Source organism: Aythya fuligula, chromosome 1 (assembly GCF_009819795.1).
Source record: "Aythya fuligula isolate bAytFul2 chromosome 1, bAytFul2.pri, whole genome shotgun sequence".
NCBI classification, from domain to species: domain Eukaryota; kingdom Metazoa; phylum Chordata; class Aves; order Anseriformes; family Anatidae; genus Aythya; species Aythya fuligula.
In genome coordinates, this window is record NC_045559.1 from 39,063,619 (window position 1) to 39,088,922 (window position 25,304).

At 38.1% G+C, this 25,304-nt stretch overlaps 1 protein-coding gene across 1 annotated transcript in view; it reads left to right on the forward strand.

Moving 5' to 3' along the window:
- Positions 1-25,304, forward strand: part of TRHDE (thyrotropin releasing hormone degrading enzyme) — a 207,822-nt gene that overhangs the window by 18,522 nt on the left and 163,996 nt on the right. Inside the window, exon 3 of the mRNA XM_032208064.1 lies at positions 20,615-20,741. Within this exon, the coding sequence (XP_032063955.1) occupies positions 20,615-20,741 (127 nt within the window). The remainder of the gene's footprint in view (positions 1-20,614; positions 20,742-25,304) is intronic.

Below are 25,304 nucleotides of genomic sequence, written 5' to 3' on the forward strand. Positions count from 1 at the left end.
AAAACCTGTATTTTTCACTAGGAAGAAGTATTGTGCAAGGGTCCCAGGGCCAGAGCTGGCCTATAAGTCATGTGTTGGATTACACTGAAATATTGTTTTCAGTCTTTTCAAAAACATTCCTATTGTAAGAACATCTACAGAGGATGATATTTTGTCCTGTCCTGTGTGGAGACTAGTTTTGAGATGACAACCAATGGACTATTACACCTCGACTCCAGCTACTGGGGATCTTGACCTGGAATTATACAAGGGTCACTAGTTTACTAGCCACCAAAGGGCCTTCTATGAATGTACATCATCCATTTGGGAAACTTGCACTTTGCTCTCACAGCAGTTGGTTGCAACAAGATCTGTATTTTACATACATGTCTATTGTCTTAAGTGCATTTATTCCACATATTCATTGGCTGCCTCTTTTGTTGCAAGTATCGGTAACTGGTTGTTCTTCATTTGCTTCTTGTGCACCAGCCCTGGTTTTACAGATGGTTTAGCTGTCCTTTTTCAGAACTCACAAGTACTTAATCTGTCCTTGTATGGGATTCATTTCCCATCTCTTCTTATTCTTATCACCCTTCTCTCTGCCTTTTAAGTTCTACAGTGTCTGTTTTGATATTCTGAACAAGAGAGAGGGGTGGTGCCACAACTGCCTGCAGTGCTCAAGGTTTACATATGTGAGTTTGTACTGTTGCATAATGATGTTTTGTTTTTTATTCTTTTCTTAATCAATTGTAACAGTCTGTTTGCCTACTGAATATCTGCTGAGCACTGAGCTGACATTTTCAGGGAGCGACTCCAAGAGTTCTTCCCTGACTTATAGCTAATTTAGACTCCATTACTGTATATGTATAGTTATGGTTATTTTTGCCCATTTGCATTTCTCTGCCCTTACCAGTGTTGAATTTCATCTGCCATTTTATCAGCCAGCCACTCAGTATCATGAGATCCACCTGCAGCATTTTGTACCTATGACTATTCCGAATAATTCTGTACAGACTGCACCCTTTTCTGATTATGTGTCCGTGTCAATTCTGGATGCATTCCTTATTGCTTATCTGCGATGGTGCGGCAGAAGAGTTTATGACTAGCAAGAAAATGCCAGCTGCATATTCTGTTTTGTGGCAGAAAACTTTCAAAAAACTTTACTGGAAAGTCTTGCTGAAAAAGATTTTGACAGTGTAATGCTACATAGGCCTGGACAAGTGAAAAGAGAATATAAAGTTTGTTACTAGAAGTCATAGGTAATTAGGGTTCAGGTCACTGCTTTGTGACAAGTATAGTAACATTAAAAATTGCAAGACAGTTGTCATGACTGCCATCTATAGTACTTTTTGAGTGTATTTTAGTCAGATGCAGCTGGCTGAGCATAGGTGTATCTGTTTTGGAATATTCTGAATCACTTTTAGGCCTCTGTTGAACAGATCTCTGTTGACATACATTGGAGGCACAGACACCATCTTGTATGCAGACATACATCACAGAGACCTTTGGGACCTGAAAGACACCTGAGGTTTCTGCTTTTTGAACCATCACTGTAACCACAAGCTGTAGTGTTGTGGTTATAATTCTGTTACATTTATTTTTTGAACAAATCCTAGGATATGGAACATTCCGCTTTATTTCAAAAGGAAGGTGTTGTCTGACATGACATGGAATACTTTACTCTTGTTTTGGTAGGACACAGCATTATGACAAATTAAAGTCAGTACTGACAAATTAAGAATGGCAAGTTTGGCTTGTGAATTGCAAAAGTCAGTTGTTTGCGCACTCCTAGTGTGATGCTTAAAGCCTAAGTACTAGAAGACCAGGAAGATTTTTTTCTTTTTATTTTGTATTTTCATGATTTTAGGAGTTTTAGGGGATGCTGGTGATCTGCAAATGTAACAAGTTGGAAAAAAAAAAAAAAAAAAGGAAATTTGTGGTTTTGATAGGTGGAAAACTTTTTGTATTGGTCACTTTAATTTTTTTGTTACAACATCCAAGACTGCAGAGACATGAAGGATTTTTTTTTTTTCTTTCCCTTCTCCTCTTCCTAGCAAAGAGAATATTAGAACCATGAAAGACACATCATGACATTGTCTGGAAGTCTTTCTTGTCTAGAGGAGGACAGCTAGTGAAATAAATAATCAATTTCTATATATTTGGACAATGCTAAATATTAGCTTCTGTGGGAACCCCAAAATGGAATAAAAGTTGGACCTTCCATACCTGAGCTTTTCATCTGAAAGAGCCTGTCTGTGGTTTTGTACCATTTTCTGCTCATCAGCATTCAGTAACACTGCAGGATAGAGGAAAAATACAGAAACATAAGAAAGAGAGATAAAAGGAGACTGGGAGCTGAAAAAAGATAAATGACTTTGCCGTCAGTACAGTATAATGAAAATCAAATCAGTGCTTGGCAATGCACAGTTGCCCAGTATGGCTAACCTCAGACAGGGTTTTAAGTAAAATATATGTATTTTGTATTTTATTCTTAAGTTCATATAAAGATAAATGACTTTGTTATTCATTGATAGCAGTGAAAATAGAGGTCCTGATTCTGTAAAGTCGTAAGAAAATGTATGACAGTGTTTAATGTCTGTTCAGTTACTGGCTTTGTGAGTAATGGAATTTTGTTGTAAAGGTAAGGCCTGTTACAGCCCCTCTTTGGTTTGTTCAGGTATCGTTACCTGGGTATTTTGCAAGTGGGATATACTCACCTGAAAAGTGTAAAAGAATTGTTTGATAATACACACAAAAGATGCGTAGGAGTTAATGAGCTAGTAGGCTCAATGTTAGTGTGCTCATGGCTGCTGACAGGACACCTAAAGAGTCTCTGCTGACCAGACAGGCAGCAGCCAGGAGGGAAAGAATTATCCTGCATTGCTCCTTTTGACAGACCCTCAGTGGTGCTGAGCTGCCATCTTCCACCAGCTCTGATCACACTGATGACAGGAGGTGGTGATTCCCAGTGGGGCCAGCTAAACTATCTTTTTATTTTTCCTCCTACTATGGTTTTATGCCATCGTGTGTCAGTATTTTCTTCTTGAATCCCTGGATAAGCTGACTTCTGTCTGTAAGTTTCATATTTTTATCTGCCTGCAGACTTTCTCATACCTCTTCATTAGTTACACAGCTAGGTAAATATCAGAGATGGAACTTGGAATGCAGACAGGTAAACCCCAGGGTGGTGAAACCAGTTACCAGAGAGGGTTATTGGTTACAGTGATAGTATTCAGATGACCAAGTTACATTTATAATTGAAAATAGTATAAAAATAATATTAACAGACTTATTCTCAATCTGATTTTATCAAAATAAATAATAATAATACCTTTCCTGTGTTATTTGCAAATAATTTTCATAGTTCAAATTATTATGCATTGGTACAGTGCTACACTGTCTGTGGGAAATATACAATGGAAACATAATTCATTTTAGAACGTGCTTATACTGGAATCAAAACAAAAAGGAATCCACAACAACTTTGAAAGAGTTTTGCAAACTTGCATTTTGTTCCAGATTGGATCTGACAATATATTTTTAATGAATGTAGTCTTGAACATCTGCAAACTGTTTGCAAGCTGGAATTTTCTTTTCGAATAGCTGACTGTGGAATCACAGACTCTATAATCACTGATGCTGTGTCTCCACAGTACCTATTTGCAATATAGTAATATAATAATCATAATAATAGCAATAATAAAATCCCTTCCCTCCCAGTTAAAATTCAGTGTTCTGGATAGCGTTTTATAGCAGTATAATGTGCTATATTGTTTATCATGGCCCACAGATGACTGCAAATGGCCTTCAATCCCCACGTACAGCTGAAAATATGCTTATTTTCTGAGTTTCTCCCTTCTACCTTCTTCATTTGAGTAAACAAATCCCGGAATCCCAAGTGTACAAGAAACGTCTGAACCAGAGCTCTTTTTTTATGGTTTATATTAAAATGTACAAATCTGTCAGAGGCATTGTTTCTGTGACCACAGATTGAACTCGGGATACCACTAACTGTATAATGGGAGAGTTATAAATGAGCCAGGGTTGTTCACAGGGTCATATTCTTCTATCCCTTCCTGTACTTAAGGGCTTGAGTTGATATTGATATTGTTCTAGATTTTAAGTCCTTGAATACATCTATATGAATGCAGTGCAATGTACAACTAGGAGATCTACTGGTATAGAAACCAGCAGAGGCAGGTAAAGCGACCACTAAGGTGAGGTGCAGAAACACCACTCATAAAGTTAGAGACTGTACGGTTGTGATCATGCTGCAATCATGGAAGTAAACACATCACAGATCAGGCATTTAAACATTGCAGTGTTCAGTGTAGACAGTCCCTTCATCTTGTACTTGCCTTCTTGGCTCATCTTTCTAAGCTGCAGGGCCAAAAGGGAATGAAGGATATCAGATCATTTCTGTGCTTTCTAATGTGAGTGGCTTAGAGTAACTTTATCTGTTTCCATAATTAGGGAGCCCTCAGTGACTTAGGTGTTGGAGTTGGTTCCAAAATACCTGCTCTTTCTAGCATGTAATGATACTTCACTTTTTATGAACTCAGAGGCCAGCTATTAAACGGTTATTTTTTTTCATTTGATGCTATACTAGAAATTTCAGAATGACTATTGCTCGAGAATCTTAAAACCCCTTAGCAATCTCAGCAGTAATGCTGAAGTAAAATCATCATTCAGAGCCACTTCTTAGGGTCTTGCGTGAGTGTGCTTGGCAGAGCATACGAGTGCATCAGTGAAACTTGGGTTGGAGAAGACCAATGGAGCAGCCTTTCCTGATGCTTCAGGGTCTGTGGTATGGTGTCCAGATGCAGAAAATGATGGAAAAAAATGTGGAGAACGATGGCTTTTGAGCTGACTAAAGCTATTGTACAGCTCATATGTGACCCCATTTCTGCGTTGGTGTAAAATGAAGCACATCTGTTCTTGTAGGGGGAGATGAGTAATCCTGAGCAGAGTACAGCTCAAGTACAGCATGGTGATCCCTTAATTGGTGCTGATATAGCTGCCTCTGGAACAAGAGTGGGACAGCAATGTCAGCAGAGCATCATGTCCCAGGTTGTTTACTGTGCTGTGAGTCGAGGCCTATTAGCTCAGGCACAGCTCAGCCTCTGCAGCATGTGTGTCTCCGTGTGATGCAGGACTGCATAGTGCAGAGATGCCAGCCCACTTGTCAGCTCCTCCATGCCCTGCTCTGCTCTGTAGGACAGCCTGGGCTGCTGCGGTGGTCACTCCTGTCTCCACGTGCCCTCTCCTCTGAAAGCTTACAGCTTTCTGTGACCAAGCTCACCATAGTGATTTGTGGGTTGTTATTATTATTATTACTTGCCAGTAATGAGGTGCTTTCTTTCTGTTAGGAAGAAAACCAGAAGCGAAGTACCCAAGTAGTTGTTTAACATAATCTGTGACCTACTAACCTTCTTATTTTTTCATGAGCAAGCTGAGCAAAGATCAAATGCAGCTGTAGAAGTCCGAAGGCCTGTTTGCTTTTGTAAGTGTAATGCACAGAGGCACTTGGGAGCAGCTGCTGGCTGCGTGGTGTTCAGGAGGCCCTGAAGTGCCTCAGCTGGGAGCTGGCTGTGGCATCGCTCCCCGAAGTTTAATCCTAACTATTAGGTGCTAACGATGGGATTGACTGGTCCTTGAACCAGGCAAGGCTTTCAACTTTGGCCTTTCTTTTCAGAAGGAATCAATCAGCGCTGTGAGCACAGAAACCAGCAGCGATGCTGCTCTCTGGGATTTCTTTCATGTTCCCTCATCGTCTTTTTTTTTTTTTTTTTTTTTCCTCCCCCTATGTTCTGTCTAATAGGAGACAGTGGCTTTGAAAGACCCTCATGGGAAAAGCATAGTAGATAGCTTTTTGCTAGTGCCTCTAAAATACTTGAGAGCTTTAGGCAAAACTGGCAGCAGTTATTAGCCAGTGATATTTATACAGATGTTTTGCTTAGAAGCTTCTGGTAGCAGTTTCCTTCACTTCATAAGCAGATCTGAAGGGTCTCAACTGAGTATTAGCTTATACTTCTCTGCCTAGCACCTTCAGTCCTTGTTCCCTTTTAATAACCTTCTCCCATCCCCATGTCATTAGTTGCAGTTTGTGTCTTACAGAAGTCAAATTTTCAAGAGCAGACTCCTACTCCTCGCTGATACTTTTTGCAGATAATCTAAGTACAGAGGCTGTGGTGTGGGAGCAGATCATTTGTCCTTCTCACCCACTGCCCTGCCAACAGCAGTCAAGCACCAAAAACTTAGAAAAAAGCTGCTGGAGGGCTGTTGTGAAATACACTGAACCTAGAGAAAGCTTCCAGATAAAGTCCCCACTTTATCCTTTACAGTGCTTATATCCCATGAAAGCTTCCAAATGATTTTACATTTGTCCATGTCAATACCCGCTGAAGTGTGGAAATGCACTTGCATTCTGCCCATACGCTGTTGATATTGCTTGTAATAACTTGTTTTAATGTTTGTTAATATGGATACCTGCAGGTGCAAATCCTCCGGCTGTAAACAGTTTATTCTGTGGGTATGGATAAGATGAGAGCAAATAAAGCCTGCCATTTTCAGGGTTTGCCTGGTGCTGTGCAGTTAGGGTATTTCTCATGAGAGGGAATGTTATCTTAGGCTCAAAGAAAGTGTTAAAAAGAAAGACTAATGAAGCTGTTACACTGACATGAATGTCAGCTGGAAGCTAAGCAGGGGAATAGCTTTCTGCATCAGCTGAGAAAAGAGAAGGAAGACCTGTTCAAACAGCGGCGATCTGCTCCACTGTCAGCAAAGGAATAAATCTCTGCAGTCTGTTTATTGTGCTAGGAGCTGAAGGAATGATTGTGGCAAAAATGCTGCAGAATTCTGGCTTCATGTTTGCCTGATTGATTGGCTTTTCAAGACTTAAAGCTTTAGTACAAGTTCAGTTTTGCCAGTGGTGTGACTGCCTTGCTTGCAGCAAATAAGTTTGGAAAGTCTAGTTCAGAAATATTTTTCTTCTTTCGATCTTACCATAAACTGTTGAACCCCATTGCATTTTGTGCTAGTTAGCTTCACAGGGAAATAATCATTCCAATGTTTGGTGTTTTTTTCATAAGGAAGGTTTCTAATCCCGTTTTTTCTTAGACATTATCCTGTTATAAAGGAACTTTATTAATCTAATGCTAACCAGCAAGTCAGTATGAATAAATAGGTCAGCGCTAAATAAATTGCTTTATTTTGGGTAACCTGTGTGATGGTGATCCAGATCTAACCATATCTTATCTGGTTATCTTATGGTTTGAAATCATAAACACCTGATCTTTTCATATATTGGAAGTGCCTAATTGGAATTGGAAGGGATTAATTAATAATTATGCAGTTAAGTGTTTTATAATATTTTCATTTTAATATAAACAATTCATATTTTGTTATGTGTTCTGTAAATAATAATCAACATGACCCTGAGTCTTCTTTATCATCTTTGTCTAAGTTTGCATATGTCAGAGTACTTGGATTTTGCAGCTTCTCTCTTAAGCAGCAAAAATCCTCTGTTTGCCAGTTCAGATTCTTTGTGTGTGTATGATCTGCCACTTCTCATCTGCATCTCTACTGGCTGCTGGCTAGGTGGTTAATCACTTTGATCCTTGGTTGTGGCCTTGATCTTTCTCAGATGGGAGTCATCAGATAGGAATAATGTTCTAATTGACTCAGCCCTTCTATTTTGCTTTATTCTATTTATAATTGTAATTTGCCTTTGTAATTTTTTTTTTTTTCTAATTCCCATGTTTTACACTGAGATTGGTATGCCCAGAAGGGGGCTGGACTCCCTCTAGCTTTGGGTTGGAGACATTATTGATGGGTAACCAACTCCAACAATTTATATTCTCTGGCAGAAGTAGTTCTAGTTCTGCCCATGGTTTTGTCAGAGGCTAGTTGTGTAAAAGTGCTTGGATACTTCTAGCACATTCATATTTTTTATTTTATTTATTTTTTTTAGTAGATTTAGAGGGTTTTTAAACACATTTGAAATATTTGTTTCTTACATTCAACAGAGCCTTTAATATTTATTTTTTTTTAATGGATTTTACTGTATATCCATATGAAAAATTCTGATTTCTTGTTTCCTTATTTTATGGTTTATGGATTTTGCTTTTACTGGCCAAATGGTGTGTCTCTGCTCTGACAAGTTTCTAGCCTGAAGGAACTCTCACTGTTAAAATGGTTGCTGCTGTTATTGATGTAACCTGTTTTTTGTTTTGTTACCTATTTTATACTAGTCAGAGCACAAAATCTCCCATGTGCATCTTTTTTTCTCACTCTTAAGGGTTAGGTACAACTTTTGAAAAAGTATTATGTGCTTATGTCAGCATAGTGCAAAGATTTGTTGATGATGCACTGACTTGCCTCAGCGCCAAGTTTTAAAGGGTTAAAGGGTGCAGCACCTTACAATACTGTTTAGCATGCAATCTGTTTACCTTGCAAACAGTTTTTCTATTAAGTTTTAAGCTCAGAAGATACTTCCCTGTGTTTCTTTTGCTTCTTTGCCATTAGGGGGAATGGGCTTAAGTTGCGCCAGGGGAGTTTTAGGTTGGATGTTAGGAAGAACTTCTTTACCGAAAGGGTTGTTAGACATTGGAACAGGCTGCCCAGGGAAGTGGTGGAGTCACCATCCCTGGAAGTCTTTAAAAGACGTTTAGATGTAGAGCTTAGGGATATGGTTTAGTGGGGACTGTTAGTGTTATGTCAGAGGTTGGACTCGATCATCTTGAGGTCTCTTCCAACCTAGAAATTCTGTGATTCTGTGATAAGACACGCATTGAGTAAATGTGTTTTCTTAGTGCTATACTTTGCCATGTTCCCTTTATCACAAGTTATCTGTATTTTCCTTAAACAGATCAGAATTTAGTGCAAACATATTGTGAGTGTGGCAGAACTTATCTCCACCAGACTTCACATTGTGTTTTTGCTGCATTCATAGAAAATATGAATGTACTGATGTGCCTTTGCCATAATCTTCTTTGTATTGCCATGTACAATCTGCCTCTATTCCCTTCCTCCCTTCCTCCCTTCCTTCTTTGGACAAGTGGTACTTAGTGGCTACATGTATTTTGTAGGGGACCATTTAGTTGTAAACTCTTGAAGTAGTTTGTTTTAAGTCAGTAAGAAACTATCATTTCCCTTTAAAGCTAAATAGTCTTAAAAGATGTTATTAAGGGCATGGGATGGTTACTCCTGGACATGACTAAACCTAGGGAACTTCAGTTTTCAAGATCTCTTCTAAAGTTGAGGAGTTTCAGGGATCCCAGTCTGCAGCTTGGGATATATTTTAGATCCATTTATTTAAAAAAAAAAAAAAAAGTTGTGCCTAAAGGGCCTGAGAATATGATTATTTATTTACTTATTTTAATGGAAAAAGTGTTGTTTTCTAGGAAAAAGTGTTTTAAGAGAAGTAATTTTATGTTTTATGATGAAAAGATGATTCATCAGTTGAGGGCAGTGAGGATATTCAAATTTTGTGTTCATTTCTTTTGTCCAGATTTTCTTACTGATATAAAATCTATCATTCTTCATCCTTCACTTTTAAAATGGAGACAATAGCAGTATATTTTCCATGTGTTTTGCCTGTCTCTCTTTAGACAGAAAGCTCTGAGGGTAACAGTCAACCCTTGCTCCTATTTATGTAACTGGCTTAGCACTGTGGAGCCTTGTTATCAGCTGATGGCCTCTAGACAGTGCTAAAATATAAATCAGCAGTTATAACAGTTGCAGATTGTCATTTCAAATGGAATTGCTCTAAGGTAACATCTGTGTGCTTGTAACAGAGCAGTCAGTAGCCAGGTGAATCTGGTCTTGCCGCATAGCTTGTCGAATGTTTTAGGTCACTTGTTAGCACTTTCTTTAAACTTGTGGTCTTCTATAACTCTATACATGTAACTCTTTACATATATATATATACATATATTTATATCCAAGGATGGATAAAATACTATTTATAATATTATTTATGAATGATGTGTGAAGCAAATGCTTTGAGTGAATTGAGTGATGAATGAATTAATGAATGATTTTTTTTTAAATGCCAATACCTTCTCAGTCAAACCAAAAGGACATGGAAACTGGCATAAAACTTTGAGATATGTCTACTGCAGAAGGTTTTTTTTTGAAGACAAAGCTGTTCTCCCATCATCTTACCACAAGTGTTGTGATACAGAATTTTTATTTTTATGTGTGATGGGTAAATAATGTAAGTCTTTGTGCTTTGTTTCTTAAACTATGCTGATTTTTCACCTTCTACAAAGAACTGGGAAGAACTTTACTGCTAATCTCAGCAATTTAGGCACCGAATTCCCCACTATTGTGACTTTTTTCCTCCTGGCTTGAAGTTCTGTAGCAACTCGAATTTATCTCCATCAAGTCTGGCATGGACCCCTCTTCCCTCTGCTTTCTCTTGCTGGCTCTGGCACTGACTTAACAAGGGTGGCCAGGTGGGGAAGCTGGCTGCCTGGATAGTGCATGTTTTGTTGGTGTAGTTAGTCTACTCACCTGGTTGAAATCTGACTGTGAGAGGAAATGAACCCTAGTGCTGACTTATTGGAAGAGTTGAGAATGAATGGCTGTGTAGTAGTAGGATTGTGGCAGTCTTAGTTGGCTTAGCTGGCTATGCAGTGGCACCTGTAATTACATTCACTACACGTTAGTTGTTAACACATTCACTGTCTGTCCCTGAGCCATTTCAACAATACAACACAGATCTTCGAGTGCTCTAAATTAGTCTAATAGCACTGTGGTCAGTGACATAGTATTTTATTTTATGCCAGCTGAGCACTGGTTGGATTTATATGCTAGTGCAGCTCATTAACTTTCCAAAGTATTTTATGATCTCTTCTCAAGTTAGAAATTGTAGCGTGTCTGCATGACAGTTTTGACTCCTGAGGGAATATATTGTTGCACCTTTGGCTTAAGCAGTCAGCAAACACTTGGATTTGTTCTGTTCAGATGAGAAATTGATGAGGCAACTAGATACTTCTCCCATACAGTCATGCTTATTTGGAAAGAAGATGCACAAAACTCTTTTTACTCTGAAAATACTTGACAATATCTTTGCTTAATCTTCCTCATTTTCTCTCTGTCAGCTGGACTCCAGAAGCTTCTTTTACTTCTTTCTCCTTCAGGTTCATTTGTGCCCAAAGCCTCTTTCCCCCTGTCCTGCAAAAATATTCAGGTACCTCTGTGCTTGCTTTTAGATTCCAGAGAAAACTCTTTCCCAGTAGAAGTCCATCTGTAACTATTTCTTTCATTTATATTTTACTTTTAATGATGACTTCTATTATTTTACCTGGCTTATTAAACCAGTTAAAGCTGTCTTTAATGAGGATGTGGTGATGTTTGTTTACAGTAAAAAAAAAAAAAGTTTTTCCCAACCTCCAGCAAACGAATGTTTCCTTAGTAAGTATCAGGTCACTGAACTCTTATGGCAAAAAAGAAAACAAAACAAAAAGCCATAAAGCTAATAAAATATTTGTGGTTATAACTATATCCAAAAAGGCTCAGAGCAGTGCTGTGTGTGACTGCTCTGAGTTTGGAGGAAAGTCTTCTCCTTACAAAGATGAGCTGTCCCTTCGGTATTCAGTAAGCACATTTCATTGCTGTATAGTCTCTTCTGGGTATTGTCCATGATGAATAATGAATAGGAAATTGAAACAAAGCATTTATTTTTGTCATTTTTCCCCATTATAGAGTTTAACTGTTCACTACACCAGATTTGATATTTCACTCCAGCTGTCTCTCATTCTTTCCTTCACTCATCAGTATATCCTTGCTCAGTTGTAATGTTTATTGTATTTGAACACACAAAATATATGGAGCTATGCACTCAGGTGAAACAATTCATACTGTTTCTTAGTAGAACTTGGCTTGGAGCTTGTTTGCTTCTGTAGAGAAGATGATGTCTAAATGTTAAGTCTTTTGAATTTATCAGATTTGAAAACTCACTTGAGATGCAATGTCAGATTTGCAGAAGTGACCCAGTGAGTTAGCAGGCAAAACTGCTGCATCCAGACATTTGTCTTCTCTATTAAATGTGTAAATATGAACATTTGTCTCTGTAACATAATAAAAACAATACCTGTACCTAAAGTACAGTCAGTGAGCAAATTAAACACAAAAGCAATCTCAATTTATAAAGTAATCATGTCTGTTAGGTACAGTGGAACTGCATGTGCTTTGCAGCTTTCACTTGCTGCAGAAGTATTGCAGATCTTCAAATAAAGACCATAAGACTTATTACCTACCCTTTATATAATTTGTAAGCTGCTGCTCTATTGAAATGTTAGGGCCTGCTGAAACATCTAAGTGCATGTTTAAGGTTAAAGACATCCTTAAAATTTAACGTATGCATAAGTACCTTCCTGAACTGAGATTTTTAAATCACTGTAGTCAGACCCCAGATGTAGCAATGCTGGGCTGAGCCTCTGGGTATAGCCACACAAAGGACTGGAGTGAGTTTGTAGGGGCCTCCCAAGAAGCTGTGCTTCATGTGTAGTCTGCTGGCTTTGAGGAAGGGATTAAAGAACAAACGTTATTCCCAGGGTGGTATTGCTGACACCAGTTGATATGCAGAAACATCTGTTTGCAACAGGAAAGCACTTTGAGCTGCTTGAAACACCTGACAGAGTTACTTTTAATTCTTCTTGAAGTTGGTGGGAAGGGAAACTGTCCTTAATTGTGAAGTGGGTTCCTGTGTTGATACCATTTTACCTAATCCATATTTGTCTGAGAAAACAATGATTTAAGGTTGTCATCTGACCTTGGCTCAATTTCCATATTCTCATTTTGCTCTCAGACTATTCAAACTTCAATACATCTAGGAAAATGGATGAAAGATAGAAAAATCGGAGAAGGTATACACAGTAGCAAAGTAGACGCTATCTTTGGAACATCAGCCACATTCACTTAGAAAAATGCTGTTATGCTGCCAAATTAAAAGAAAGAGAGGTAGATTCAGGTCTTTTGTAGTCCCATAGCCCTATGTGGTGTGATGTAGGTTAAGGCTTTGCATGGGTTTACCTTAGAAAGTGTTTTTGTGTAGTCAAGTGTGTGGAACTGTCCATGGTAGGGGCTGGTTTAAATGGAGGGGTGGGATTCTAGATGCTTCTTCTGCACTTGTCAGCATCCAAGCTAGCCTTGTTGTACCTCGTGCTTTGCCAGAGATAAAAGCAATGGCCACTTCTGAGTACATTCTATGTCAGGATGCTTACAGGCAGCAAAGAGATATTTTCCTTATGGCACATGTGATATAAGATCCAGCCAGTGCTCCCGCTTCTCATGATCTGAAGTAGTTGTGACCAGAAAACTGGCATTTAAGTATGCCCCTTTCCAGTGCATTGCCTAACAGGGACTTCTTAAGTGATCTGAAAACGCACACTGTAGACAGGGCAGCTGCTGGTGGTGAAAGGTTGCCTTGGAGAAAGTATCCCTAGCCCAGGGCTGGAGCTGGTCATGCCTTGTCTCCTCTGGAAACCTGATTTAAAGCCCCTGTAGTTAAAAGTCATTCCCTTGAGTTCAACAGGTGTCGTGTTAGGTCATTACAGCCCAGTGAGCCATCTGTTCTCACAAGCCTTCCCTTGCTAACAGAGGTACTTTTTATTCCCTCGGAGCAGTATTTCTCTTCCAGTGAGCTGTAACTCCCCCAGGGCATCAGTGAAGGCAGTGGTGGCAGTTGGAGTGGTTTTAAGTCATGGAAAAGATGGATAAAATTTTAAAGAAAATATGGCTTGCAGAATTAATTCAGGGTGTGTAGATCTTGAAAACTGAATCTGTTATCTGTTGGAGTAAACTAATATACAGCATTATCGTGATCAGCAAATTTATACCTGATGTTGTGGCAGAGATAAAGCAGTGGTCATCACTGTCTAAATTCTTTGTCAGGTTGCTTACAAGCAGCAGAGAGCTATTTTCCTCATGGCACAATTTCCTCACTCTTGCAATAAATAAAAGAATAAAAATATGTCTAGATATCAAACAAGGTGTCACTCTCCTAAGAAGGTAATTCCACTGCAAGAGTGAAGGTTTTTCAAAGGGAATACACAAGCTGAAAAAGAAGGTGACATATAGATGAATGCCTTCAAGAGTAGGCTTTAAATGTACAAGTGGATATTTAATTCTAAAATAACAGGTGGGTTGTAGTGTGTGACACACTTCAGGCCTGCAAGCCTTTTCCTTGTGACATCTTGGTTCTGGCCAAGTCATGAGCTTTCTTAATTCCTCGGGGAAGCAAATGGGCAGGCTTGGGGCACTTCTAGCAAGGTTGTTTGTGCCTTTCCCTAGTGCCAGAGGGAAAGCACCTAGGTTCTTTCCAGTCTTACTTCATCTTTGGTGAATTCCTACAGAGGGAGGAGGTTGGAGAACAGTCCCTTTGCAATTAAATGTTAATTAATTAAATTAAAAGAATAATAGATTTTGACTTTTTTTTTTTTTCCTGTGGCAAGAATGTTGGATGTATTCCATATTCCTTCTACCTGCAAAGCAAAGCAGAACAGAAGAAAGCCTTCAGTTTGACCCAAAATATTTAACAGAATGAAAAACAGTGATTGTAGTTTTTTCTTACCATTCTTCATCCCTTTCATCCTTTTCTTTCTTCACATACTTGAATTTTAATGCAAAACAAACCAAAAAAAACAGTTGCATTTTTAAAATGTCAAAATAGAACAGTTCTACTTCTAAACTCCTTCCTTAGTTTATTATGAACTAATATCACTAGTCCTTGGTACATTGGAAACATTTTCTGAGATCATATTCACCAGAAGTAAGGATATTCATCGCGATTTACAGTTTGTACTTGTCAGAATTCACCCATTGTACCTTGTATATAGTTACTAATTCACATTTTTTTTTGAACCTTTATGAAATAATGACATCTTTTTTTTTTTTTAATGTTAACTTTCTTTTTGATGAATATTTTTTACCTGCATCAGAGAGAAGAATTTTTCTCATACACAGTAGTTAATAACCTAGCTTTGGCTCTGTGTGATTTGTTCTAAATCTCTTACATATTTCTTAGCATATATCAAAACTGTCCCTCGCTATGGGAAACAGCTCTCATTTTGCAATCACATTTATCTGTTTTGGTGACCTGGCATTACAGATATTTTTAAATTACTTCGACATATTTTTTGTACCAAATGCTGAAATATTAAAAGATACTACAGAAGCTGTTGCTATATATACAAAATAGTTTTGAAAGTGCAGTTTTTTACAGCAAATACTTTTGACTAAAAACAGAGGAGACCATTGATCACTTATGACAGGTATGTGGAATTTACCATACCAGTTTCAGGAACATTTTATGATTTAGTTGATAATGCTGCCAAAGTCATTCTAAGAACCTGGATTAGGTTACTAATATTTCTTAATTAGTCTTTAAAGATGATGGTATCTTTTTCCATGATGGTATCTGATTATGGTTGTTGTATTGCCATCATTTAAAGTTCCACTTAGCTCAGGGTTTCTTGAAAGGAAAAAGGGGAAATAATACTGTTTTGCTCATGTTAGAAAGGAATGAGAAAATACGCAGTGCAGCAATTTCATTTAGGAACTCTAACTTCTTGCTCTGCTGTTTACAAAAGTGAAAATGATTTCTGGCAAAGTGTGCCGTGTCTCCTGCATCCATGGCTGCACTGTATAAGAAGAATAGCACATTATAAATGAAAGGAAGGTCTGGGCTGTAGGGTTGAAGATGCAGATCTAGCACTTCAGACTGATGGTAGGAAGTATGGTTCCATTCAAGAGATTTATGAGGGGGTGAATTTTTTTTCTTAATAGTCAGAAATTCTGTTGAAAGATTGTTAATTGCAAATAGAGATGGAAAGAAGGAAAAAAATCACACCTCAGAATTTATACAGTTGTTTCACCACGTGAACTTTGGTTTGTCCACATATTTATAGGTATTATGAAAATATAATTCCTACAATGATCACGTACAAAATCTTTCCTATGTTTGCCTCATTTAGACACATGAGGAACAATGTGACATCAGGACAGCACCACTGTAACGAATATGCCTGTTGCCTCAACAGCCCCTGCCTCATCTATCGCGATACTTGGGAGGAGGTTGGTGTAGGCTGTCAGGTGGCTGTGAGACTGTGCCATCTTTTAGTTCCCTCCCTTCCTCTGCCACTGGAGCTGCTATGAGATGCTGAGTGAATTACATAAACTGACACAGTCTCATTTAGTTACTAATCGTGTGTAACTAATTTTCTTAATACCCAAACTAAGACACCTGTGACCAGACTCAAAGCTGTGTAAAGTGTTCACTGCTGCAGTAAGATATAATGGGAACAGTGCTTTAAACATGTGCAATAAAGATATTAAGTATACTTGACACTGAGAAGTGTCAAAATAAGCACCCAGAATTTGTCTTTCTTTGTTCTCCATTTTCTTAGATGAAAATATTAATATCACCTAATCTTGCAAAGCCTGTGGAAAAGAGCTTCACTTATACTTGCAAGGTAGTAGCATACTCGCAGGTTACTGTGTAAAAAGGGTAATAAAGGGAAATCAAATAACTGTCCATTTTTAAAAGAAGCAAAAGTCATGCAATAAAAGACAGCATTTGATTATATAATCAAGGACTGCAAAAAATGCAGGTATGCAAGAGGAAATGGTTTGTGTGGGTTGACTTATGACAAACATTTTTTAACTTAACTTTGCAGCTGCAGCTTTCTAAATATGTGTTTTGTAGTTATTAATGGCATGAAGAATTATTTCTAGCATTGCCCGTATAGCTCCAAGCCCCAGAGATCCATGAGCACTGATCTTCAGATGCTGTGTAGACACTCGTGGGTACATGGCTAGATATAAATAGCTAATTCTACTGATTTGGGTGGAAGACAAGATCAGGAACCAAAATTGAGTACATTTACTGTAAGCATCTAACTTTTATCTAAGTCATAGCTGGAAGTAGTCTTCTAAAGGGAGGGTCTAAGTTTCTACTACAGGTTAGGGAGATAAACAGATGCCTTTGATGCTTTCAAGAAGAGGTTTTGCTGGTTTAGTCTTGGTGACCACCCTTACTGTAAAAGCATCTTTGTCTGCAAGCCTTCCAGGGCACCTTTCTACTCACAGAATGAAGCTCAAGATGTAAAAAACACCAGACTTTCCCTTTATATCAAGTCTGATATGTCATTCTGATTTACATGTATAGGAATGTGTTTGAGATCTGGTTAAGGGAGCAAAAATACAAAAGAGAGCTGAAGAAATCAGAAAATAATGTTATTTCAAAGTGAATATCCATACTCAGCCTTTTTTTGGTGAGTGGTCCAGATACTTGTGCCATTGCAGTAGGTGATGAATTATGCAGATAAGCTAGAATCATCTTTATCTTGCATAGCAGAACACGTACTACTTTTATTTATATTTAGGTCTGACCCTGCAGAAAATTATCTGTTTGTTTTCTTATTTAAATTAATGTAAAATCAAATTCTCTAGTGTAATGATCAAACAGCCTGTGGGAAAGTATGTAATAATTATGCACTGTTGTTCAGTCCAACATATTTAGTTACAAAGTAATGCAGCTTATCTGCTTTCTGAAATGAAAGCAGTAAACAAGTGAAAAAAAAAAAAACGTATGCTAAACACAAATCTTGTGTCTTAATCTTCATTCTGGTTTATCTGCTGAAGCTCCTTGTCAGAGCAGTATCTGAACACTTTACAGTCTTTATTGCTTAATGCTGAGCATATAAGCTAAGGAAATAACACGTTCCCTATTTTATGGACTTGGAGGTAAAACAGGGATGGCCAAGATGAGCCTATACGCATTAAAGGACATTGGCATATAGAAATGAGGGGCTTTGATGTCAAGCTTATATGTACCTGCCCTCAGATAGAGCTCTGGACCAAGCTCCTCATATTGTGATTGAGGGAGACTCCTCAGAAGGTATCACCTGAAACAGCCAGCCAAATGATTAGTGCCACAGATAGTCCCATGCAGCAGCCCTCTGCTCACCCAGAGGGAATTTGCTGAAGCAAGAGTGAGTCTAAGGTTTCTTCATACATTTTATGTTCAGTGGATATTGGGTGGAAGGCAGAAGCAGACCCAGCTCCCAGGAGGCTGTCTTCCGGTGTGAGTGCCATCACTGCCTGGTTACCTTTCAGTCCTTTATTTCTCTTCAAACTGTTTCTGGACAGAATTTTGAATTATTTTCTTAATAGTGGGAATCATTAGATATGACAGGTGAAGATTAAACCTGCATACAGCCTCTTTTGTTCAGAAAAGCCTATAAAGAGGCATTTATAGTATTTTTTGGAGACGTGTAATTTTGAATTAAGGAAGTGGGAGAAGCTAAACTTGGGTCTCTCATAGCTTGGTGCAAACGAATAACTATCATGTGAAGTAGTCAAAGATCTGTTGTAGAAGAGTGTCAGCATCAACTGCATTTTGTGTGGAGCCATCCTGTCATCTAGAAGTGGCTGGCATGCTTTGGGAATGCCTGTTGCCTCAAAGCTTAAAAGGCCTGGGCAACAGAACAGATAATTTCTGAGCTGTGTTCCAGCTTAGGAGTGTTAAGCAATACAGCCCTGTTGGTCTAGGCAGGCAGAGATGCCCTTTACAGGAAAAAATAGAATTATATTCAACATTAGGCAGGTAGCAAATGAAAATTTGTAGCATTGCAGTTTTTGAGCTTTGATACCTGGGCGCCGTCTTAAACACCTTTAAATGCCTTTTCTGCATTTGTCAAAAGGCACACGTTGTAATGCACCATGGTGAGCCTTGATTTTTCTTGTACGTACTTTTTTATTTTCTTCCCTTCTGTTGTCCTAATCCTTATAATGGACACATTTGGCCACTGTCAAATTGAATGATTTTTTGCATACCTGGTTGGCTGACTCTTCTTTTTCTAATATGCTGATACAGTCAACTGTGCCAGTAAAGCAATTATGCAAAATTGTGTATAAAGGTTTAATGATACACGACAGTGTTCATCACAAATTTAATTGTGATTCTTACCATCATTTCATAAACTAAAGGTTTCAAGAAGTTTAAATTAGGAACTTTGTGGTTAATCTCTATTTTATTAAAAAAATTATAAGTAGTTTAGCAGATAGGAATGTTTAATATACATGACACTGTTAACTTTGGAAGGAAGCAATAAATGGATATAGTGACTTTGAGGTGTTCAGATAATGTTTTATATGCTTTCAGGTGGTGATTATGAGAAGTCTGCTTTATTACATGTCTCATTAGGTTACACAGTGTTATCCATTTTGCCTTACAATCATAACTGTGTATGGCTGATTGTGTACTGGATCTGTAATATGACACAAAGGTATAAATATAAAGATGGACACAGCAAAGCACAGCAATGTGTCTGAATGCCCATAAAAACAGGTAGTGGTATAAAACTGAATTGACAGGTGCAGTGCATTGAGGTTCGATATCTGGTTTCCACTTAGGTAACTGAACTGGTTCAGGAAATGAGCAGTAAAGCAATATTTGGTAGTGCTCTCACTGAAGCTGAAAATCCCTTTTTTTTTTTTTTTTTTTTTTTCTGGTTCAGAACAGGGCATGTAGAAACCTTTCCAAACTGAAATTTCCACTTCATGTTTTCTGTTTTCTGCCCTGGTGCATTCTGTGGGACCCCAGGTGGGATTAAATCCTACCACAGGAAGCAGTAGGTCATTATGAAGGGCAGGGAGAGACCTTCTGCCACTGCCACCAGTGACAAAGCACACTCTTCTTCCATCACTAGCCATTAGGCTGCATGTGAAGAGGGAATATGGAAAGTAGCCCCCCTTTCTATGCCTTAACAGTTGTCACAAACTGTATGTCATCTTTGTATATATACATATACATGTATATTATATATATTTAATGCTTCCTTATTGCAAAGGAATACGAGGACAGGGCATAATGAATAACCTTGCGGTGCTTTGCACTACCTTGTTCATCTGGACAGGAGCTGGCCAGCACATTTGGTGCTCCATGCAGGCAGATATGTGAGCAATTCTATACTGAACATAGCAGTCTGTGACTTGTATAAACAGCTTTAACTTACTGCTTGCTGAAAACAGAGGCCTGAAGCAGTCGTGGAGGCTTGGGGAATGTTAATTGTTTGTGTATAAGAATGAGCTTATAAATGGTTGTTTTGCAATGTTTTGTAGCTCGTTGAGGGTAACTGTGTCACTGCCAGAGAAAAGAAAGGAGAACGATCATTTTTTTCTTCACAGTCTACTAATACTTTCAGGGTTCGATGTAATGTGCCTTTAACAAACCGTGAACTTCCTCCTGCTGAGCCACTGCATCTTGCCTACATTCAGTGTAGGCAGAGAACCATTATACTAATCCACCCTACCATCATATCTCTAGCAAACACATGTAAGCATTTTCTTTGAATATTTATTTTGATGCAAACAGTGTTAATTCTTTTATTCGGCAACACAAACAAGCAGGAGATTGTGACTTCTCAACTTTTTAACCTGAATTGTGTAAGTTTCATTTTTTTAGCCACAGCATGTTTTGACAAGATGATGACAGCTACATCTTGCTGTAGGGGAATAACCCTGCCACCTCACAACCACCTTAGAGTAGTTCACCTCCGCAGGTAGCAGAACTTTAATACGTAGACACTGGAATGATCAGTCTTTTGCTTTTTTTCTTTAACAGGTACGATTGTATGCAAGGCCTGATGCAATCCGAAGAGGATCAGGGGACTATGCTCTAAATATTACAAGAAGACTAATTGAATTTTATGAAGATTATTTTAAAGTGCCCTATTCCCTGCCAAAATTAGGTAAGATTACCCCTAGAACGTGAAGTTCAATTGGAGCTTGGGACACTGTCAGCTTTTTTAAAGGAAATTTAAGACTGGAATTTTCTAGGTTTCAAGGTAAGGAATGTCTGGGTTAATTTGGAAGGATCAATAAGTAAGGAGTTTTCCTTTTTTCCCTGGAGAGGAAAGGAAGCCAATTTGTCCCCTCTCATATTTGCACTAAAAGGAGCAGAAAGCAGACAGCACTTGGGTAAGTTAGGCAGAAGAACAGTAGGAAGAGAATGCAGCAACTGTAACTACTGATTAGTTTCTTCTTCATCCTTTTTTTTTTTTTAATTTATTTTTATTTTTTAATTATTTTTATTTTGGCCTCCCTTTCATTAGAAATTCACTGGGAGACATTTGTTCTGTAATATTTATAACTTGAGGCCTTAGACTTAGATGGGGAACAGAATTGAAAGTATTTGTAGAAATGGGAGCCTCTAACAGCATAAGGCAGTATTTGTTATGCTAGTTCATGTTGTTTATTAATGATGGCTAACATATGCTTAATTGTATTGTTGCTTACTGAAAGAACTGCCGTGAACTTGTTTTGCTGCTCAAGTGACTTAGTGTTGAAGCTGTCAATTTCTATTATTTTTGAAACAGTTTCCTCTCCTCCTCCCTTTCACCACAATCATTTGTTCTCCTATACGCTTGAATATTTTACACCATATTATTACACCCTCCCTCCTTAGGGGCATGTTTGATCAAGATCCAGAAAAGCCTATTGCTCAGCAGCGGGAAGAAAGCTTGTATTTGATCAGAAGTGTTAGAGTTGGAACCACAGGTGATCCTCCCAGAAACTCAGGGTCTATTTCATTAAAACCCTTGCCTGCTGAGTAGCATTATTAGTCTTACAACTAACGGTGTAGGAGATAGATAAAGTAATTGATGTTGCTAGATGAGGGTGTCGCATGAATTTTTTATTAGAATGTTGTGGTATTTGTTTCTTGTTCTCTTTAAATGATGGGTTCCAGGCAATGTTCGCTTGGAGGTATATGCAGATGGGTTTATTAAACATGGCACGTGCATCAGATTTCCTGTGTATCTTTCATACCTGGCTTCATGTATGCAAGTTACTCACACTGGAAGTTACAGACTTACTGGTGCCAAAAATTTAAAAGGCAAAAATAATCAAAAACTTTCCTCTGAATGAAAAGAACAGTGGGACTCCGATCATTACTTCAGGTAGTTTACTGTGGATGCCAGGTAACAGCAGGCAGTAGTGGCTGTATCTGTTTCAGAATATCTTTCACAATTACAACATACGGCCTTTCAACTCAACATACTTTATGGGTTATCATTATGCTGTGGCATATCTTTTTAAAATATCTCATTGGAAGTGAGTATGTTCCAGTTTGGATGTCCTTGCACCATATTAGGAGGAATAATCACAAGTAAAAATGTATTTTTTTATCAAGTGTTTGTAGCAAAATTGTGTTAATATGAAGCACAGATTGAAAACTTGAATTATCCTGTAGTGATACTACAGGAAATAGTTTGGTAAGTTTGTTATGCTATAATAAAGTTACATTTATTAAATGTAGATATAATAAGTAACATTTCAACACTCTCTGTGATGTAAGTATTATTGAAAATTTGCTTTGAATACGAACATAGGTACATTTGTTTCCAGTTCAACAGAACACTAAGATCACCAAGTTTAAGCATATGCTAGTGCCTTTAACCTGAAGGAGTGCTGATTTGTTTTTTTTTTTACTGGGAAATGGAAAGTTAGGGCCAATAGTCTGGGAGGTGAGGGAATCCACATGGTGAAAATGCGCTGATACAGAAAATATGCCTGTGCTTTGTGAAGCAAAGAACCTTGGGACTGTCACCTGCTACACTTCTATCATCATTGCAAAGCATTGTGTACTTCATTAAGGCTTTTGTCTACAGGGTTGTCCATTTGAACTCTGTATATAGTGGGCGTAGTCGAGGACAGTTAGGTTCAGAGGTGTTGCTATATCAGAGAGACCTGTGTTCATTTGTTCACGTGTCATTAAGGTCCCTTTCCACAGACATTTGGCATCATCTGATGTTGTAGTAAGTCAGCTAGGGTGCTGTACAGGAACCACTTGGTCCTGACAGTTTTGTCTACTTGACTGTCTTCTGGCCAGGCTTTTTTGCTTTACTTATTTGCAGTCAGATGTTTGTAGTTGCTGTCGCCTGTTGTGGGCTTCTCTGACTTCTTGGCAGCCTTTGTTATGGTTGGGAACTGTGGAGAATGTGGGGGAACCATTTTTCCACCTAGTGACTAGCATTTTTTGGACTTAGATGGCCTGTGCTGGCTTCTGAATGTACTGGAACAGTAGATTTGTTTGCCAATTGATGTGAATTATGGTAATGAATGTGAATTGGGGATTTTTCTCATTTGAATAACCAATTTCCACAGTTAAAAGTTCTACTTAGCTTGTAGATATGTGCTCTTTTTTTCCACATCATACTCTGAACTGGAAGGTGCTTGTGTAGGGTTTTAAACTAATAATTCTCATATGAATTTCATTTCTGAAAAATAAGTCAGTTCTTTAAAAAACAGATTTCTCCAAGACTATAATATCATTATAAACACTACTTAAAATGAGAGGTGGATAAGGCATTGGGCTTTGCTTAATTCTGAAAAGATATGCGGTAGGGTTTTTAATTGTGTTTCTATGGCTGGTGAATATAAAATACATTTCTGTATTTGTGTCACATATTTAATTTTAATCCGGTTTGCAATACACAAAGCATTTTCTTAATGTGTAGAGCTTTTTCTTACAAGGATCTTTGAGATTGGAATAGTTTCCCTGTGGGGAATGATTAGGTAAGCAAGAGCTTTTCACACTTGGACAGTTGTGACTCTTTAAGCTGTGAATGATATGGGGTGGAGGGGCTGACTGTCTCCTGCAACCAAGAATAAAGGGCCATACAATGAGGCTGGCAGGAGACAGGTGCAGAGACCACAAAAAGATTGCAGTTACTGTGGCTGGTGGTAGATTTGTGAAACTCATCAGAAGAGATTGTAGATGCAATCCAGAGGTCCAAATGGAGGCATGGACCAGTATTTGGAAAGAAGCTCCATTGGAGAACATCCCCTGGTCTGAAAACAGAAGCTGAGAAATGCTCAAGAGAGTGCTATACATACTTCCCTGGTCTTTCTCTTTCATTAGCATCTGCTTATGGCTGCTGCTGGAAAGGAGCATACTGATCTGGCTAGTCCTTTTGACTGAACAGGCAGAGCTATCCCTATATTTATAGCATTCCAGAAAGAGTGAAGTGTTTCTACTAAAATGCTACAGAATTTCTTTTACAGAATGTTTCATATACTGGAACTAAGAAACTTTATACAGGTCCAGTTATGAAGGACTGACAAAACGTTGCATGTGCTGCATAAACAAGCTACCCAGGTGAAGATTTTTGGATTTCTGGGATATATTTTTTTTCCCTCTAATGGCACTGTAGGATTGCAATGTTAGTGGGATGCATTTGACGCTTCTCTGAAAACTCATTTTAAAACTCACTTTCTTTTATTCTGAGTACTGTATTTAGACACCCATGTAATTAGCATAGCAATTATGTATTAAATGTGTAAAGAGACATAGGCCTCTCAAGGGTTAGAGGCATGGTACCTAACTCAAAGACGTGCTAGGAATCATTTAACTGTAGTCATCCAACGTTCAGCTGGGATGTCTAAATTAGCTAGCCTGCTGCCCTACATGTGTTCCTTACATCATCAGCAGAGGGGAGATCTTCCTGAGGATGGTTCAAATCTTATGTGGGCAGACTCTCCCACTGAAGCTGCCTAAGTAACAGAAAGAAAGTTTTATTACCCCTGAGCTCAACTTAAGTGTGAGCAGTAACATTAAATTTTCACAATGCGCAGACCTGGGAAAGAGAAGTATCTAAGGCAATTCAGTGATGGAGAGCTGTGAATAGGGTTTGTAGGGTTGGGGACAACCTTAGGCTTTGCAGAAAGCTTTTTATTTTCCCCTTTGAAATTGTCGTGAAATGTAGAAAGATGAACAACTGATGAATCCACTTTTATGTATATGTTACAGAAAGGCTGGGTGAAAGTGAATCCCCTTGCTGTTTTGTCTTGAGGCCTGTAGAGATGAATCAATATTTAATATATGAATATTATAATGTGTGTGAACATTATAGTGTTAAAATATATCTTAAGAAATATTTTTTTTTTCTGGACCTTTGAAAATCTCTTTCTCTAAAGAATTGCTGCACAGAAACTTTGGGGTTGCATTTGACACATTTTATTTTTTTCAGGTGTGTTCAAGGTATTAATTACTTTGTGCAAAAATAAGCTCTTGTTTTCATTATGCAGCATGAAACACTTTAAAGTTTTCAATGCAATCTCAGAAAGTGATTTTCCAAGAGATTCAGTGAATGTGCTGTACAAAGGAAGACAAGATTGGATCATTAACACTTGCTCTTTGAATATTTTTGAAGAACAGGGTTCAGTTTTTAAAGTGTCATACAAGAGTTTAAAATGTTTTCTGCAATATAAAAAAAAAATGCTTAACCATATAAAGAAAAGGTTCAAAGGGG